At 52.4% G+C, this 18822-nt stretch overlaps 1 protein-coding gene across 1 annotated transcript in view; it reads right to left on the reverse strand.

Moving 5' to 3' along the window:
• Positions 1–2286: 2286 nt before the first annotated feature.
• NOS1 (nitric oxide synthase 1) overlaps positions 2287–18822 on the reverse strand; it is a 39883-nt gene continuing 23347 nt past the window's right edge. The window contains exons 12-28 of the mRNA XM_074920737.1: positions 18018–18103; positions 14987–15131; positions 14463–14567; positions 13965–14023; positions 11007–11123; positions 10591–10765; positions 10044–10182; positions 9202–9280; positions 8464–8657; positions 7661–7830; positions 7209–7419; positions 6406–6493; positions 5988–6109; positions 5313–5461; positions 4519–4713; positions 3423–3541; positions 2287–2399 (exon numbers count right to left, since the gene is read on the reverse strand). Coding sequence (XP_074776838.1) covers positions 2384–2399; positions 3423–3541; positions 4519–4713; positions 5313–5461; positions 5988–6109; positions 6406–6493; positions 7209–7419; positions 7661–7830; positions 8464–8657; positions 9202–9280; positions 10044–10182; positions 10591–10765; positions 11007–11123; positions 13965–14023; positions 14463–14567; positions 14987–15131; positions 18018–18103 — 2169 coding nt within the window. The 3' untranslated portion in view covers positions 2287–2383. The remainder of the gene's footprint in view (positions 2400–3422; positions 3542–4518; positions 4714–5312; positions 5462–5987; positions 6110–6405; positions 6494–7208; positions 7420–7660; positions 7831–8463; positions 8658–9201; positions 9281–10043; positions 10183–10590; positions 10766–11006; positions 11124–13964; positions 14024–14462; positions 14568–14986; positions 15132–18017; positions 18104–18822) is intronic.

An 18822-nucleotide genomic window follows, 5' to 3' on the forward strand; every position in this document is an offset into this window, starting at 1 on the left:
CACATCCCAGCAGCAAAGGGACTCAGCTCCCCCTTGGATGCCCTGGGATTAGGGTCCACAGAGGTGGACCATGGGCTGCCCTTTTTCCTGTCCTGCCCTGCTTTCACCTCCAGGTCACAAAGTCCCCAGGCAGTGACACAAACCTGGCCTTGCTCCTGGCTCCCAACCCTGCTCCAGCCGCCCTGCTAGCCCAGTGAGCGGGGCTGTGGCCACACCGTGGCAGCATTCATTCGCATTTTACTCCATGCTAGATACTCTGCTGGGACCACTAAAACTAAGACCTGGATCTCAAATTCTCCCAGTGCCTGGAGGCCTTTTGCTTTTGAATTTTAGGCTGGAGCTGCTTCAAGCATTCAGGGAGTCAAAGCCGCAGAAGATGGTCACAGCATGTGGAGATGTGGGCAGACAAGCAGCAGGAAAGGGCTAGAGGACCTGGCTGAGGGTGGGGATAACTGCACAGCCTGGGGCCGGGGGACCCAGCGCAGCTTGTACCATGGACTGGGAGAACAGCAAAGCTCCTGCAGCACTTTTTGTTCTGACTTTGTCTTAGGGCAGTTAATCTTAGCTTTCTGAAAGTAAGCTCACCATTGCAGCTCCTGGACAAACTCTCTGCTGTCGCTGGTGCAGGTGCTTTGCTCCATACAAGCATCAGTGCACAGTTCAGCAGAGCAGGGGCAGGAGGAAGGGATCAGTGTCTACCAGCTCAAAATGTCAACCCCGTATCCCTGCCTCCAGCAAGAGCTGCAGCCATGCCCTGCTGCCCTCATCCTGGTAGTGAGGGAGGACAAACCTTCTCCAGGGTGAGGAAGGGAGAAGGAGGGACACACAAGGTCACGCATGCTTTACCTTGCAGACAGCTTTTCTCTGTTATAGAGGGACTGATAGCTTTCTGTGATTGTGTTAACAGATTGCTTTTGGGGCCAGATTTTTGCAGCAGGGCTGAGGTGTGAGCATGTCAGAGCCCAGAATCACGCAGCATCTTTACAGCTGATATCACTTCCCTTCTCACATGAGATGTCCCGGCAGAGACAGCTCGTGCCGCTGGCAGGTGGTGCAGAGCCTACAGAGGGGACTGGCTTGCTACCGAGACACCACGTGTATTTCTCTTGGCAGGCAGGTCACTCCGTGCTGGCACTTTCTGCTCCCAAAGGTGTGGAAGTGGCTGGGGTCTGCTGTCCCAGAACTGCTCATGAGTCTGCGCTAAGGTGGAGCTGATGGTCTCTGGGCATTCAAGACTCCTCGGTGGGCACAACCTCACCAAGGACCAGGAGCCTCTGTAACCCTCCAAGTGCTGCCTTCCAAAACAGGCTTTGTTACCAGGAGGTGCCTCTTGCAGCTGGGGTTGGAGCTGGTTCTCTCCCATCCTTGTGGCTTTCCAGTCTCACCTGGGAGAGGGTTCACACATTCACAGCATGCAAAGCTCTGGAATGCAGCTGGTTCCTCAGTCTCTCCCACCAGCATCATGGCTGCAGAAGACATATCTCCTGTAAAGCTCTCCGGAGGACAGCCTGGCCAAGCAGCAGTCATTGCCATGAGTTTTTCCCTAGCATACACATCAGCCTGTGTGTTCAGTGCTTGCTCCTCTGTGGGAGGACTTTCATGCTGGCAAAAGTGGGGATTGAGCAAAAGGAGAGGCTCATGGGGAACCCGGAGCAGAGGAGTTGGCAAACATAGCACAGAGTCCATTTAGGAGAAATCATGATACATGAATCAGAGACATCCCACCCTTCAGATCAAAACAGACACATTTGTACCCAGGCTGCTTGGGGATGAACAAAGTTCATAGGCACGAGGGCATTGCACATAATCTGCCCCCAGCCTCAGGCACATGCCCAGGTCTGTACAAGCCCAAAGGAAAGCCATGAAAATGCAAGGATTCAGCCAAGCCCTGAGCTGGGGGAAGGAGGAGCCTGGGGGGAACAACCCCCAGCTCTGGTCAAGCAACAAGACCTAGCCATTGCCCAGCCCCTGCCAGCTCTGCTGTCCCCCAGAACACCAAAAATGCAGATGATCGTGAAGGTGGTGATTTCATGCAGCTGCAAAATGCCCTCATGAGAAGAAGGAGAAATGTGAGGTTCTGTTAAGAGCCACTGCAGGTTATAAAGCCATCGTACTTCAGTGGGGAAATCCAGGGAAGGGAAAAGGAGAGAAAAGAAATGGCCACAGGACAAGAGCAAGAGAAAGAGGAAGAAAAGGAAATAAAAATCATCATCATCATCATCAGGACACAACAACAGGACGAGAGACAGAGCGCTTTCCATGGGCAGTTCCCCGAGGAAAAGGAGCCACCGTGTCTGTGAAATACAAAACCCAGTGCCCTCTGGCTGGAGGGGGCAGCAGGTGCTGGGACTGGTTTGGCATCCCCCTGGGGCGAAGGGTCCAGTTAGGAGCAGAAAACCCTGCAAGGGAAAGGGGAGAAAGGCCGGCCTTAGAGGAAGCAGTGAGGAGCATCTGAGCACCCTACCTAAGGACCTTCCAAGGGACCATGTTGTAGACAGGGATTTACAGAGCCCTTTGCAGCTGGCTGAGGTGAGCAGGTAGCTAACCCTTATCCCTACCTAGAGGTGGGAAACTGAGGCACCCTGTATACAGTGCAGACCCCAGAGTATGTGCTGCATCAGAGAAAAATTCCTACCAAACCTCAGGGATGTTGGAAAACCCACTCTGGGTCAGCCAGGCACTACGTGGCACAGCCAGGAGTGCAGGGAAGGGATTGTAGCCCAGGCTACCGAGGGCCAGGACAAGGAGAAATATCTATGCAGCTGCCCATCCTTTATCTTAAATAATCCTTCTGCTCAGCCAGGGAAAATCTCACCTCGACAGAGATGAGCAAATGGCAGAACATGGTAGAGCAGAAACAAACATAGCAAATGTCAAGGGTTTTTACTTCTTTTGGTTGTTTTTACAACAGTGGAAAGAAAATTCTCTAGATATTTCCTAACTGGGCATGCAGCAGCCTGGAGACCTCTCCCACCATGGGTACCTGCTGTCTGCACCTCTGGAGCCAGCCAGGCCCCCCTGCAGCCGGCACTGGAGCTGGGGAGAGCCACCCCTCGCCACGGGTCCTGCAGACCTTCCAGCCCGTCATTCACTGGCTCGCTGGCAGGGAACAGAGGCAGGCAGCGGGCAGGACTCCTGTGCTTTGCATTACCATTTGTACGGGACTGTCAGGTCTGAGCACACTGGTACAGTGGGTGCAATAACCTGGAAAGGTCGGTGGGGATTTGTCCTAGCGAGGTGACAGCTATTTCAGAGATGCTGCCAGGCAGCAGCTTCTGCTTCCAGTGCAAACATCAAATTCCTTTTCTCAGCCTCTGCTTTAAGAAGGACCGTGTGTGCAAAAGTTAAAGCTCCCTTCCCCATCCCGCAGCCCACGCGCTTGGGAGATGACTGCAGGGGCTAAAATAAACATGTCAACTCACTCATCCGTATCCTTTTTGCTCTCCTCAATGAATGCAATAGACTCAGATCTAAGGCGGTTAGTCACTTCGTACGTACGCAGGGTGACTCCAAAAATATCCTCGTGGTACCGGCTGTCATCCTGAAACAGGGGATGGGAGAGGGGCAGTAGAAAAAAAAAGAGTATTTACAAACAGTTTGTATTGCCATGGCACCAGAAAGCTCTTGTGTTGTGGGTAGGTACCAGATACACAGCAAATATTCTGGGCCTGCCACAAGAGCCGGTGGAACAGGCAGGGCAGAGGGTCAGGAACAAGCAGGGAGGTGAAATGACCTTCCAAGCTCACACTGTGGGGCAGTGGCAGAGCTGCTCGGTGCATTAGACCTCCTCAACTGCTGGCAACCCAGGGCCAGCCTGCCCATCAAGGGGACAAGTAGCCCGAGGCCAGCCTATGTACAAGAGTTTTTCCTTGAAAACCAGCCAAAAACATGGCTCTGGGCTCCCTCAGCCCCTGGATGGAGCGTGGGGCCATGGTTCAGAGGGATAGTCTTGCAGGAATTGGGCTGAGTTGTCCTCTGGGGCAGAAGCAGAACTATTCGAGCATCCATCCTCGGGCCTGTGTCCCAAACTGAGCTCACTTCTGCTGCAGCTGCAATATCTGCAGCATGTGTTTGCCCAGGGGCAGCAGTCAGCCAGCCCCAGGGACAGAGGAGATTTTGGGAGGGGGATACACAGTCTGCCCTGCTAACTTGCTGCAATGACGGAGGGACAGCGGGGACTTCACCAGGTGAAAAGGCCTGTCTAGGCTACCAAAGGTGCCCGAAAGAGCTTGTATCAGTGCTCAGCACAGCATCATGCTCATCACAGGAGCCCAGTGTGGGCTGAGGGGGAAGCAGCCAGGAGCAGAGATCCTGCAAAACAAGGTGCCTTCCACTGCGCACCCAAATCTTGGGAAGATCACGCTCCCAACCTTGCCCGGGTGCAGGCGGCGTGGGTGGGAGCCGCAATCCCCGCCAGTGCCCGTCACCTTGGTGCTGCCCGCTCTGCAGGAGGGGGCACCAGGTGCAGCGCCCATGGCAGGAGCTCGCGCGGTGTCTGGTGGTGCAGACGCCACTCACCCGCAGCTTGCTGATGAAAGCGCCTGCCTCCTCCACCGACAGCTGGCCCTGCTGCCTCACGATGCGCTGAACGGTCTTGAGGACATCCCCGGCCATGGTGACATCCCCGCAGACATAGATGTGGCCTCCCTGCTCCTTCAGTGCTTTGAACACGGTTTGGGCCAGCTGCTCCTGTAACACGTCCTGCACGTATTTCTGAGGGAGGAGGAGGTGGGAGCTGAGATTAACTACAGCTTCTCAGCCCTATCCACCTGTGTGCTCCAGCCACCTTTGTGTGCACCAGCTGCCTTCGAGGAGCGTGTCTGCGCCTTGCAGCACCCACAACAATAGAAAGGAGATGCGGAAAGCAGCAAAGAATCATTTCGCTCTTGCATTTTCACAGCTTCACCATATACCTCATTGCCAGGCCTGCTCAGGTGGCAGTGGGAATTCAGACCAGATGTTTGCTCTGGTTCTGGGCTACCCCAACCGGGTGACATCCCGCCTTGCCCACCTGCATGGGAAGATGTGCCTTTGCCCTCCTTATCTGCCTCTGCCTGGTGAGGAAGGCTACAGTCCCCCAGGGGAAAGCATGAGCAATGTGGGCACATATTCAGGCTGGTGCAGGGATGGGGATGCGCCCTGGGAACAGGGCTCCACTGGGAAGGGCACGATCCCGCATGCTTATGCAACCAGAGTGCCCCAGGGCATGAACCGCTGTGGCTGTGCCAAGGAACCAGCATCTCCATGCTGTGCTGGCTGGCCATGGCCACCCAGGGCTGCACACCAGGGCCACAGCAGTGCCTGCTACGCACCTTTGGTTTGTCCGGTTCCCGGGAGTAGGCTGTGTACAGCTCTCTGAAGACACCTTGGGTTTTGGCAAAGAGCGTCTCCTCTTTGTAAATGTGGTCGATCCTGGCCTGCCGGCAGCCAAATACCAGGACCATAGGACAAGGCTTCAGACCTGGGGGAGAGATGGGGGAAGCACTTAGCTCAGGGACCACTGATACCCCCTTTCTGCAAGCCATCTCCCTCCAGATCTGCCAGCAGCCCCAGCACCATGCACAGGACTGCCAGGAGCCTTCCCTGGCCAAACTGGGAGGGAGGGAGGGAAAACCAGCAAAGAGGAGTTAATGCACTGCCTGAGCCAGTGCATGGCCTGGGGTCACAGGGCACTTGCGCCAGGTTTTGGGAAAAAATGAAACTTTTTTTCTAAATAGTGTAAATGAGCAGTGAAAAATGTGTATTTTACATAAAAACGATGCCAGCACTATCGTTCTGTGAAATTTTATGTGAAGATTTTAATGGAGTTTGTTTTGGGAGTTTGGGCTGACCTCCAAGCCTGCACCTGGGACAGCTGCTGCTTTGAGGAGCCCTTTGCCTTCCAGGGCAGCCCGGGCAGGAGACTGCCCCTCACTCCCCACACCACCAGCCCAGGGTTCCCAAGCACTGCTTGAGATGAGAAACAGGAGGAAAAAGCGTCAACCCACCTTTGTGCTGGATTTCAAAAAGCCGCTGCTGCCAGAAGCTCCGGAAAGGGGCGATGCCGGTGCCGGGGCCGATGAGGATGCAGGGCACCTGGGGATCCTGGGGCAGGTGGAACCCGGGCGCACTGCACGCATCGAACATGCCAGTTACACCCAAGCAGGATGTTCTCTCCCTTGCCTCTGCCCACAGCAAGCCAAGACACCACCCAGAGAGGGAGGGGGAGGAAACGAGGTGAAATCCCATAAAGTGACATTTTAGTGCAGAAGAACTGCATCTGAGAGGGACCCATTTGCTCACAAATCCAGCCCTGTTTTCCCCGCACCCTTACTACTTTGCAAAGAAGAACTGAGGGCAAAGAGCTCATCCTGCAAGAGGGCTCACTCCATCTTTTTCACCCCTTGCCTTGCATGGACCACTTACCCTCTTACAAAACAGGGCACTATTTCATCGGTCTGTATCCGATTGAGCCAAGAGGAGCAGACTCCGTGGTGGATTGGTCCTTCTCCATCTAGGGCAGGAGGGAAGGAGGTCTGTACGTGGCACACTGCCAACTACTCCAATTATTTTCCTTTCTGAAACCCTGCCTGATACATCCCACATGAACACCACACTGAAACATTTAGTATCTCTGCATCCATAGAGGTAGCCCTCTGTGGAGCTACCCAAGTTCACGCAGGACCCAGCCCTGGGATAGGTGGATGTCCACAATACTTAGGAAGCACCCAACTTCTCTTTGGTCCTTTTTGGCAGAAGCAGCATCATGCTGTGGTGCTTCCAGACACAAGCCCTCCATGGCAGCCCCAGATGAATGGCCAGTGTCTTCTCCTGTGTCCTACTTGTTGCAGGGGTGCTGGGGCTGTGTCCATCTATACCAGGGCTGCTTGGACATATCAGTGCTTGCACAGATATAGAAATTTGACTAGTTGTGGCAATGCGGACTGTGGTGTGGGCAAAAATGGTCCTACATGGAGCTTGGAGCCACCATGGCTAGTCTGTTGGCACTTGACCCAGATCTGGCATCACTGCAACACACTCCCCTTTGATGGATGGCCATCCTCCATAACATGGGACAGCAGTGTCATGGGTGGAAGGAATCTAGTCACTGAAGCAGGTAGAAAGGCTTTAAAACAACATCTCTCTGCCAAAGACCTTGTGGTGTTGCCCATGTGCTAATGCTCCCCACACCAAGCCTGTCTCCACTGACCCCTGCATGAGCATGGTACCTCTTGTGCGGTAGGACACCACTGCCACAGTGAGGTGGACCTCGCCTGGGTACATCTCTGGGGAGGAACTGATGGAGTAGTAGCGTGGTTGGAGGAGGGGGAGCTGTGTGAGCAGCAGTGTGGAGGGCATCTGCACAGAGGGGAACTCCTCCAGCACCTCCACTATGGTAGGATTCTTGGACCACTTCCATTCCTCATACTCCTGCAAGCCCTGCAACGAGGGAGGGAGGGAGGAGAGAGCTGCAGCGTCGACCTCTTCCAAGCCAGATGCCTCAACTGATGTCCCACCAGGCCTATGCAAAGCTGGGGTGGGTGGCAGTGAAGGCAAGCAGGAGGAGCTCTGCTGTTAAGGGTAGAGACTCAGCCTAACCACAGTGTGGGGTGAAAATGCCTGGGGATTGTGGTTGTCCCCAGGGCCTTGAAGAAATGGGGTTTGGGGTCTGAGGCTTTACCTTGCTAAGAACCTGCAGACGTTTCTTCTCCTTGTCACTGGTGGCCAACAAAGCAAACTGCTGCAGCAACAGGGGTGTGGGAGGAGTGGTGATGTCCAAATAGTACTTAAAAGCCTGGAAGATGGTGCATGGTGGGACACGGTTCTCATCTGTCCAGTTACTGATGACACCTGCCAGGAGGGAATTCAGCACAACCATGGCATCAGGTGAGCATAAGAGCCAAGGTGGACAAATCCTTGCTTTTATTCCCCTTACCAGCTTTGACACAGTAAATGATGAAGAGCTGGAAAGAAGAGTCAGTGAGATATCCTCATGCTGCAAGTGGGATGCTGTACAATGAGCACAAATATGAGTCTGATACTCCACCACCATCAGCCTTGGTCACTCTGTGTTAATACTGTTTTCATTCCTTGTTACACTGTGCATAGCAGTAGGATATCAGACTTATCCCTGCAATTTAGCGTTGGAATGGTCATTAAGATCCCTTAACTCTTCTTTCCAGTCCTAGACATTGATTTTCCCATGAGAATATAAACACCTTTAATTTTCTGAAGAATAAGGAAATATCTTCCCCAGGGCCCTGCTCACCCTTCAAACTCTTGCTTTACAGCCCAAGTGCAGATGAGCAGGTGCTCTGGGCAGAGCAAGGTTGAAGAAGGTGCTCCCAGTCCAGGTAAACACAGCAGTGAGATGGGAAATAATTTCTCTAAGGGGCCACCTACCTCCCTGATGAGCTACAAGAACTGCTACTTGATGAGCGAGGAGGAGAGAGGACACCTCTATGGTGAGGTGGCCCTGGTTACCTAGAGCTGTGTTCCTCTCCTCCAGGAGCTCCACCTTCACCAGTTGGTTGGCCGGAGGGGCATCTTCAAGCCTGTCAATCAGGGCATTGACCAAGTCTTCATGGTTCCCAGGAAACACGCCCAGGTGGTCCCCGGGCAGGTACTGCAGTTCCTGGTGTCCATTGGTGTGGAGGCGCAGGAAAATTGTCAAGCGGCTACAGGGAAAGGAGAAAAATAAGTGGTTTTGGGGAGTCCTTCAGGCAGCCGCTGAGCTCCGGCCTCAAGAGCTTCTGGGTGTGCTGGGCAGTGGTGGCATGTCCAAGCCCTGGTGCCTCACTGAGTAGTCACTAAAGTCAAAGCAGGGAGCTAGAAAGGACACTGCAGAGCCTGCCTCCTCCCACCAGACTCATCCTGAGGGACTTTTTTTTTTTTTAAAAAAAAAAAAAGGAAAGAAAACAGTTTAACATCTTGCTTCAGCAATTTTATCCTTTCTTTGCATGCACCCCACCACTCCACAAGTGTGGCCACCCATCTTCTCATCCTTACAGACAGCAGGCTAATTTATGTAGCAGCAGAGATTTCACCATGTAAGAAGGCAGGGAACACCCTTCTCTGGGTTTATGTAGCTTCCAGCCGTGGTCATAATTTGCACAAAGATGGTATCCATGGGACATTCAGGGGTCAAGGGATATTTGCAGCACTGCGTGAATGGATGCTCGGGTGCATTCCCACAGCTCCCAGGACAGCTGCACCTCCTACCTGGACTTTGGGCTCTGCAGGTTCTGGCGTGTGATAAGCCGAGCTGCATAGACACGTTTTTTGTGGATGCTGTACAATCCTGCAGAGGAGAAGAGTCAGTGAAGCAACACAGCAGAGCATGGCCCGGGCAGGTGGCTTCTGGCTTTTGCAGGGCTGTCAGCCATCGCTGCGGGTTCAGCCCTTCGGATCGGAGCTGGCTGATGCCAGCCATAGCAAGTGGACCATGGGCTCGACCACCCTCCCGCTCCCACCTCCTGCAAAACTTCAGTGAGCCTGAGGGTTCAGAAACTCCAGGGGGGAACCAAACACGTGTCCCTTTTGTTAGTGACTCTGAAACCACCCGAATGAGGCGTGGGGACGTGCCCTCATGTGCAGGCATGCACGTCTCGCTGCCAGTACCACCTGGCTGGTAGCAAATTTGGGAAGAGCTAAGCCAGTGTGGCAGATCATCAGCTGCAGGAGCCGTGCTGAGGGGCCAGGTGTCGGTGGGCTGGACCTGCCTTTGCACCGCAACACTCGGTGGAGCGGCATTTGGACAAAGTGAGCTTGGAAAGCTCCCAGGTTTCCAGCTCTTTGCTTCAAAAAATGGGGTCAGGAGGAGGGAGATCAGATCATATCCCAACATCTCTGTTACAGATACAGACAGGGACCAGCTAGAAGGGCCTGAGAGTGTCACAAACTGCTCCTTGGGCATGTGATGGAGGGGAAAGGCAAGACTGAAATGCTGACATTTTAACACAGAATAAATAAGTTTGGCCCCTTTGCCCCCACTTGAGCCCCCTATGTCTTCCCCTCCACCTGCTCCATGCCCAGAGCCATCCAGGGTGACTCCATCTTTGTACCTTGTGTGAGCTCCGGGGCCTCGGCCACATAGGTCAGGCGAAACTTGCTCCTCTTCCAGCTCCGGTCATTGCTGATGAGGGAGTTGTTTGCTTTCTCGATGTTGACGTCGTCCCCCACGCAGAACACATCGCACGCTGCCTGCAGCACGCACCAGGCTCTCAGGCATCTCCCTGCTGTCCCTGGGATTTCTGACTGAGCCCCACAACCCACCTTGTCCCATCAACCTTAGCCAGCACATGGAGAAGGAACCCTCAAAAATGTAGGGCTGTACTAGTTGCCATGGGCATGTCTCATGGTGCCCTCGTTCCCCAGGCATCTGCGGTAACGCAGCAATTCAGTACAGTGCTCACCCTTTGGCAGTCAGCTCAAACCAGAGCATCAGCTCCATGAAAATATGGAGAAACTCTTTATTGTGGGCCAGGGTGATGGTGTCCCAGTCTATATAAGGAGAAGCTGGGTTTTGATCCAGCTCTAACCATCCACTTTGCTCTGTCCTGTGTCCTCCTCCCCCCTGCTCCTCCCTGGGGCACAAAGGAATCGGGTTACCTTGAAGACCTTCTTGGCCCAGGTCCTAAAGGACTCCTCTTGGCCGCAGAGCTCATCCCCTTCTCCCATGCGGAGGATCCTCTCTCCACCCAGCTCCTCCAGCAGGGTGTCCACTGCCCGGGCAAAGGCGCAGAAATGGGGGTAAGCACGTGACCCCAGCCCAAACACGGAGAACCTGCAGAGAGGTGGCACAGCTGTGGCTACCGAGCTGGGAGGGACATTGAAATCTCCCCCTCCTGCACCACCATGGCCAACACCAGCTTGAGGGAGCATGAAGGGATCTGCATGCTGCAAAAATGCATCATGTTTTAGGAAAGAAAGAGCTGTGGTAGGAGAAAGGGGCTCTGTGCAGTACCAGGTCCCACTCTGTCCCTTCTGCAGCAAGAAACTGCTGCCTCCCACCCCAACCTTTTTACCTGACATTAGCCAAGGGCCCTGTGCTTTCAAAGTTGTCCCTGGAGTCAGGGCCGTCACTTGAGGATTTCCGTGCATCCGAGTAAGAGGAGACACTGTTGAAACGAACCTTGTAGCTCCTGTGAATGGCATCAACATCAAGTATTAACAACGGTGACAAGTGTGCAAGTGGTTCCCACTGAACAGCATGCTCAGAGGGGACCAGATTGTGGAGGAGACCAAACCAGAGCTCAGGGCTCAATATTCCATGAGCAGGCACCATGATCAGTGGCTAGAGCAGAGAAATGTGCTCCCACCCGGGGTTAAGCCATAGCAGCCCTAATGGTCTCTCCCTCCAAGCTGGACCCGGACTGTTTCATGAGGTCCTCCAGTCACCTCCCAGGGGGTTGACCCAGATGTTGGCCACCACATTGCCCCCAGCCATGCAGAGCTGGCAGGACTTTTAGCTTTACCTGTCCTTCCCTGGCTGCACACAAGATCAGTTATATTCTGAAGGATTTTACTTTCATAGGAAGTAAAAAAAAAAAAAAAAGAAAGGAATGAGAGAAGAGGGGATGAGGAGGGGGAAGGGGAGTGGAGAAAAAAATCTGACAACAGCAGAAGTATTTCTGAATTGAACCATCTTCAAAAATTGCTCTACACAAGGGTTTCTAAATATACTGCCAGAGCAATGAAGCAGTAGTGTGGATGAGTCACAGCAGACCTCCTGCACCCAGCACACCATGCAGAGGAGACAACCCCTGAGCAAAATAAATGCCAGGGTCGCAGAGCCCTGTGCTCCACCTCTGCTCCACAGCCTCCTCCTTTCTGTCCAGAAACCCTCCTGCTCTTCTGCTTCACTCCATCTGGACGGACCCACTTCCTTCTCTGCTGTTCCTGGGCCATGTCCTCACCCTGGGTTATGTGGAGAAGGCAGAGCAGCACAGCCCACCGGTCTGGATGGGCATGAAGCCCAAGTTCCCCACTTGGTTGATGGGCCCAAGGTCAGGACACCAGCAGCTCTTGCTGAAACGAGTACATCCTTGTGGCAGGGGATGACTGTTGAAAGATGGGCTGCATTTGAACAGTGGGTGCTTAAATATGGCAGGATTATGAATGCCTCAGAAAACCCTTGGAGAACCCTTGCTGTAGGACACAAGGAACCAAATATACAATCACAGCAAAACCTCTGGGCTGTGGTCAGAAAGCCACAGCCGCAGCACCCTGGCAGGCTCCTCGAGACACTGTGGCCCTGGGCAGACATGGAGCTGGGAGCCGGGGGGTGCATGTGCAGGAGCTGCTCCCTCGAGCCTTTTCCTACAGATGCTGCTGACTCTGTTCCCCTTCCCTAGACAGTCTCCTCCAGGACCTCTTTTCTCATTACAAAAGCTTTTTTTCATGCTTAACAACAGCATCTCTTCCTCCCATCCAGAGCCATGACCTGTTGCCCTGTCCCAGGAAGGCTATGGGGAGTAATCTATTCCCTCCACCTCTGCACTCACCTTTTCCATATGCAAAGTCTGCTACCACACTACTTTTTTGTGTCCTCTTCTCCAGATAAAACAACTCTCTCTGTTTTGATCTGTCCACACAGGTTACTGTTTCTAGCACTCTGACCACTTTTGCTGTCAGGTAACTAAGCCACAGGGTGTTCTGGCTCTTAGAAACTCCTGCCAGTCCCTTAAATTACATTTAGAGGTGACTGGGACAGCCAGCACTGAGCTCAGGTGCTTTTGTCCTCAAATCTGCCTGGCTTGCCACGGGTGACACTTCTGCATCCAACTCAATGTTGCACCAACCCAGCCCCAAAAAGTGAAGATTCTTGGGGTGAGAACCACATGCAAAATGTCCCTTCTTCACCCAGTCACCTCCAGGGCAGCCTGCACATCCCATTTTGTCAGCTGTCCCCATTAAGGCACGGGGCCATTAGAAAACTGATGGTTTTTCAGCTCACAAACCCTGTAGGGATCCATCAGATGATCCACAGCGAGAAGACCACTTCAGGGCTGCTGCGTCACCAGCAGCAGAGAGGTAAAAATCCATCCCTGCCCTGCCCGGTGGTGTTTGTCACCACTCTGCAGCCACACCAGCACTGCTCTGTGCTGCTCAAGCAGAAAGTTAGGGTGGTTAAATTGCACTGTACCACTGGCCAGTGGTAATTTTTTCTTAATTAAGGAGCAGTCTTTTGCCAGTTGCGAGCATCACTGTGTTAACTCAGGAGAGCCTCCAGAGCAGAGCAGTATCTCAGTTAAATTAAATACATTGTACTTAATAGCTAAAATAAGGAGGTCCCAAATGATTAACACTTTGCTGGCTGCCCTCACTTCCCAGCCTCTGGGACATGCAACAAGATGCTCAAGGCTCATGTTCCACTGATGGGGGATTTTCTAAAACCCCAGACTGTCTCCAAAGTACCAGTTCCAGACTCACTGTTACAAACATCACAGCTGGAATTTATAACGATTCTTACTTTCCTGAGAAATATTTTTACATGATGCAAGAAGTTAAATTTGGTTCTCAACCCCCCCCCCCCATATACATAGGTAGAAACTCCCTTCTATACCTCCAAGTCTCACTATTTTGGTGTCTCCTGATCAACCCCAGCTCTAAGATTCAGTGATTTTGGAGGAATTCATGCTTTTATTTGTTGGTTTTGGGTTGTGGGAGGGTTTTTTTTCCTAGATGCCTGCCTCTTACAGCTGAAAAGAGAAAGTTTAAAATGCCAGCCCAGGGAATTACAGGCTGGAGTCCACAGGCATGCCCGACTCAGTGCTTTTGTCCTCCCTGGGATCTCTGCGTGATCCATCCCCTGGTTCTCCAGGCAGGTCTCATCCCTCGGACCTTTGCAGACTTGAAACCTGCGTGGGGATTTCACACTGCCTTCTGAGGGGAGGAAAGCAGAGAAGCAGGCTGTCCCGGCTGCCGGGCTGTCTGCTTGCTGGGGTTGTGAGTGGGAAGGGAGGGTTTTGGGGTGCTCTTACTTCCTCTCCTCCAGGTTGGAGTTGGGATTCTTCATCTCCATTAATGCGCAGCCAAATTTCTACAGAGAAGAAATCAAAAAAGGCCATCAGTTTTGCCACTCTCTGCAGGAAGCAGAGCAGCGACCAAAGCCTGGGCTGCAACTCTGCTCTCTGCTTGCTGTTCCCAACAGCCTGCAACGCTGTTGTACAGGGATTGACGAGGTTGTAGCTCCCTGGCCAAGGGGCTGGCACCTTTTGTGTCACACTGACATCAGTTGTACGGGATGAATTTAACAACAGATTAGTTATTTGTCTCACAGCAGGAAATAAGTAGATATCCCTATTTCAGAGCAGGCTGGAGGCAGGCAGGCACAGCACCAGGTATCACACAGCACCCAGACCTGTTTTGGACCATTCCAGCTCAGGCTGAGCAAAAAGAAGACACCAGTCCCCATTCCCTGCCACCTCTCCCCTGCCCATGTCCCTGCTGTAGTCACCCACCCCTGCCCTCTGTCCTACCTCTCCGTTCTCAGGTGGGTCTCCATTGCCAAAGGTGCTTGTGACCACCAGGACCATGGTTTCATGCTCTAGGTGCACAATGTCATACTCGTCCATGGACATCACCTGGAAGCAACAGAGATGTGAGCGAGAGGCCTTTGGTGGGGAGATCAACCACCAGCCATTCTCCTGGGATGGACCCCAGCCCACCCGGGGATGGGAGCAGCATATCCTTGCTGACTCCATGCCAGTGCCAGTGGAAAAACCTCCACACAGGGAGAGAACAAGAGCCTCAAGGGTCATGGACAAACCATGGGGCCAGTCAATGTATATGCACTACAATGCCCGCAGGAGTATTAGTTGGAAAAAATCCTGTGCAGGCTTCAATCTAGACCCTCCAAGTCATATCGTGGGAGCTGCTGAAAACCCTCAGCAGCTGGGAAGCTCCTTGTGTGTTGAGCCATGTATTTTCCAACAGCCATGTATTTCCTTGGTCCACCCAGACACATACCTAATCTTGCCGGGGCTGGGAGCTGGTACAATACCTTGGCATCGAAAGCGTGCTTGAAGATTTCACACAGAGTTTTTGCATAGACCTGTGACTTCCCTGTTTCAGTGGCATACAGGATGGTTGCTTTGACCCTCTTGGCCATGGCCTGTCCCATCAGCTTGGCTGAGAACTTCACAGCTCTAGGAAGCAAGAATAAATCCTGGTAAGAGAGCTTGTTTCCTTGTCAGTGCCTCTAGCCCAGACTATTCACACCGTTTTATTTATTAAATGAACAGCCTGCCTACAAAACTGCAGCATCTTTTTTTTGTTGTTGTTATATGCCAAACAGGGAAGTTATAGAACTTGTCAGAGAAGAAGACTAGATGAGGGGGCTTGAAGACAGATCTTAAGTACCTGAATGGGTGTAGGGACGAAAATGCTAAATCGAGTGTGGAGGTGCTCTTTCTGCAGGGACAGAGAATCAGAAGGAGGGGCAGCAGTCGCTGAAAGCAGTGACGAGATAACCTCAAAGGAAAAGCTGGAGACCAACCAGAGCCCAAGCTACAGGAAGAACAGTGGCTTCTCCATCTCTTCATGTGTTTAAATCCTACCTGGCTGCCTTTCTGCAGGTGGTTTCCTATTCGAGCAGAAGTGCCTGGCCTCCACATATCACACACAAAGCCCTGAGACACTGAGAAGGTCAGATGAAGCTGTCTGCAGTCCCTTTGATTTGCACTCCGGTGACACTATGAACTTTACTCAGAGGAACAGTCCTCCTGAGGCTGAGAGGTTGCACATTTATTTGAGCGTTTGCAGGGCTGTGTCTAGCTGGCTGCCTCCTGTGACTGCAGTCATGACTGAATGCATTTGCTCTGGTTTTCCCCACTGGCTCAGCTCTGACAGCAGGGCAGAAGGTCCCTGAAAGGCCACTGGCCTCTCTAATCCTGACCAAGGTGATGTAGAGCTAGAAACACTGGCTCCTTGTCTGTTTCAGTGCTGCTGGCTGGGTTGGCATCTGTGGGAGCACAGCGCTGGGGGACAAGGGAGGCTGTCATGAGCCAGCTTTGGGTTGCATGGTAGGGTGTGGCAAGTTTGTTATTTCAGCACCATTCGTAATCACATCAACATTTTTTTTTCTAAGTGAAGAATATCTTCACCTTTTCTAAACAGATGATCAAGCCTTTGAATAGAACCACCAGAAAGGCAGGTCTGGATTTAACCTGGTGTGTTGCAATAAGGAAAAACAGTTTTCAGGGGGTTGAGAGAGCACAAAGCATCTCAGCGGCCCTTGCAAGAACAAGGGCTGCTTGATTCACTTTGACAGGGTGATCAGACCCTGCCCTGTGTGATCAAGTTCAGCAAGTCTCCTGCATCCCCTTCAGACGAGTTGGGGGGAATGGAGATTGCACTGGACTGTTTATACTGGCAGGAGAAGAGAAGCCCAGCTTCCCCCTGCCCCTCCTGCCAAGGCAGGAAGAAATGCTCTAGGTTTGGAAAATCACTTGGGGAAAACAATAAAGGGGAGGAAAGAAGAGATAGAAACCCCACCAGGCTGGTATGTCCTGCCTGCTCCAGGCAGCTCCCCTCCTTGTCAAAGTCAGCCCCAGGAGCAATTGTTTGCTGCTATACAATCACTCCTCAGTGTAGTTCTGTGCATTAAAGTTGCCCCTTTGCTTTCCCATGACAGTAGTGTCCTCTGTCCCCAGGGGAGGGAAGGGGCAGGATGGGCAGGGACTGCAGGTTGGAACACTCTGATTTGGCCAGAACCAGCACAGCCTGTCTGAACAGGTATTAAATCACACTGCGACCAGTGCCAAGTGCAATGCTCAGGACTGCTGGGCTCAGTCCGCCACTTGTTCAGCTGATTAACTCAGATCTAGGCAGGATTAATGGTGAATTACAAAAATAATTCCTCTCCCTTACATCAGGAACAATAGGGATTTTTTTTAAATCACCTGCCATGCTCACTTTTTTATAAAATCATTTATCAATCACACACACACACAAATAAAAGCATTGTTTCTTCTAACTCAATGGCTCAATTAATCTTCCTGCACTCTCCACCAGCCCCGGGCTGCAGCCCAGACCCAAGCACCAGTGTCAGCCCAAGGAGCACATTCATCAGCTGCTGATCATGCTTATGGATGTACCATGGAAAATAGCTTACAGAAGGTGACAGCTGAAGAGTGGGAGCAAACTGATAGTAGCGACTTGGGGAAACTGAAGCGTGGGGAGATGCTGTAAACAGCACAAAGCCACCTGGCAGCCTGGCCACAGATACCCAGGCAGACCTGGTCCTACCCATTCTTGGCCCAGGGCTGCTGCAGAGCTAGCAGCTCCTACAAGAACCTGTCTACCAGTGGCCCACAGGGGAGGCATTTGGGCCAGGATCAGCCAAAGGGTTCAAATTACACTTCATTCCTACACCCCTGCTGACTAGGAGTTTTGGCAGGGGAAAGGGGCTTGTGTGGCCCATTACTAGGGGGCAACTGACCATGAAGTGCAAATCTCAGCTTGGCCCTGATCCATCTGCTACCAGTATGGTACCTTCCTATCTCTCCTCTCCTTGCAAAGTGGGTGTTTGAGTGTTTAGACAGGCCCTGGAGACAAGTGCTCCTCAAATAAGTAAAGACTGGGTGAGAAAAAAAGAAATATGTACCCAAGTTTCATGTCACTTGTGGCAGCATGGCCCTGAACAGTGGTGGGTGATCTCTCTGCCCCAGGAGGCTCTGAAAGGTGATGTACAGTCAATGTACCCCCAAGAAGTGAGAAAGCCATTCCCAAGCACTGAAGATCACCTTACTAGAGGATGAACCAGCTTGGGAGAAGAGGCAATATGCAACATTTGGTAATCACCTGGTTACACACCCTTTGGTGCTCTACTTGAGTGTTCAAAGGACTGCATGTTTCTCCAGATGTCCCTCTTGGCATCTAAAGCCTCCAGTGGCCTGAGATCCAGGCTCACAACCCATCAGTTTGCACACATCCATAGGGTTGTGCTATCAAACAGCAGAGGAAACAGAGCTGCCCAAAACCAGGATCGGCCCCAAACACTCCAGGTCTCTTCAGAGGCCACTGGTACTTACTTTGCTAACTTCTTAAAGCCAATGGCCCTCTTCTTGGTAGGTGTCCCATTGACCCCTTTCCAGACATGGGTGTTCCAGGGGTCCGGCTAGGAGAGAGAAGAGCAACAGTTGATGGGCAGTGCTCAGAGCTTTGAGGAATGCTCCATCTGCAGTGCTGAGCACTGAATTCTTCTAGTCATGAAGGGAAGGACTAGCTGGCCTCTTCACAGCTCTCGATCTCCTGTATAGGATCCTGGGAGCCCCATGGGCTTCTTGGGGCAGTTAGGCAACAGGGTATGCACAGAAAAATTGCAATATAATAAAACCTTGCTGGCTTGTAACAGCATCTGGCCAAATGCTTTCTCACCTCTGAGATTAGCATTAATAGGCCACAAGCAAAAAGAAGACAGGCAACACCCAAAGGAGAGAGGCAATGGAAACACATCCTTCCCCCTCCCCAGCCCACAGGTTATTTTTTTTCTGAAGAGCTCCTTTGGGGAGGGGAGGCAGCTGAAGCAAGGAACAAGCACACAGAAGCTAATTCAGTGCCCTCGCAGGCGGCTGTCTGTAATCGGGGCCAGGAACCCTCGGGGTTCCTGGTGGATTGGTTATGGAAATGAACAGACTGCTCCCGTTTTGTGATTGTTCCTTAAGGGCTCTTGACTAAAGGTCACATTGTGTGAAAACCACAGGAGCTGGGATGGTTGGCTAATGAGGGTGTGTTTGCTTAAGGGCCTTTTTCCCATGATCTGAAGTGTTAAATACTCCAGCACCAGCATTTCAGCACACTGCTTGGCCTGCTGGGCAGGAGCCCCCCCCATCAAAC

The sequence above is a fragment of the Athene noctua genome, chromosome 17, assembly GCF_965140245.1.
Source record: "Athene noctua chromosome 17, bAthNoc1.hap1.1, whole genome shotgun sequence".
NCBI classification, from domain to species: Eukaryota; Metazoa; Chordata; class Aves; order Strigiformes; family Strigidae; genus Athene; species Athene noctua.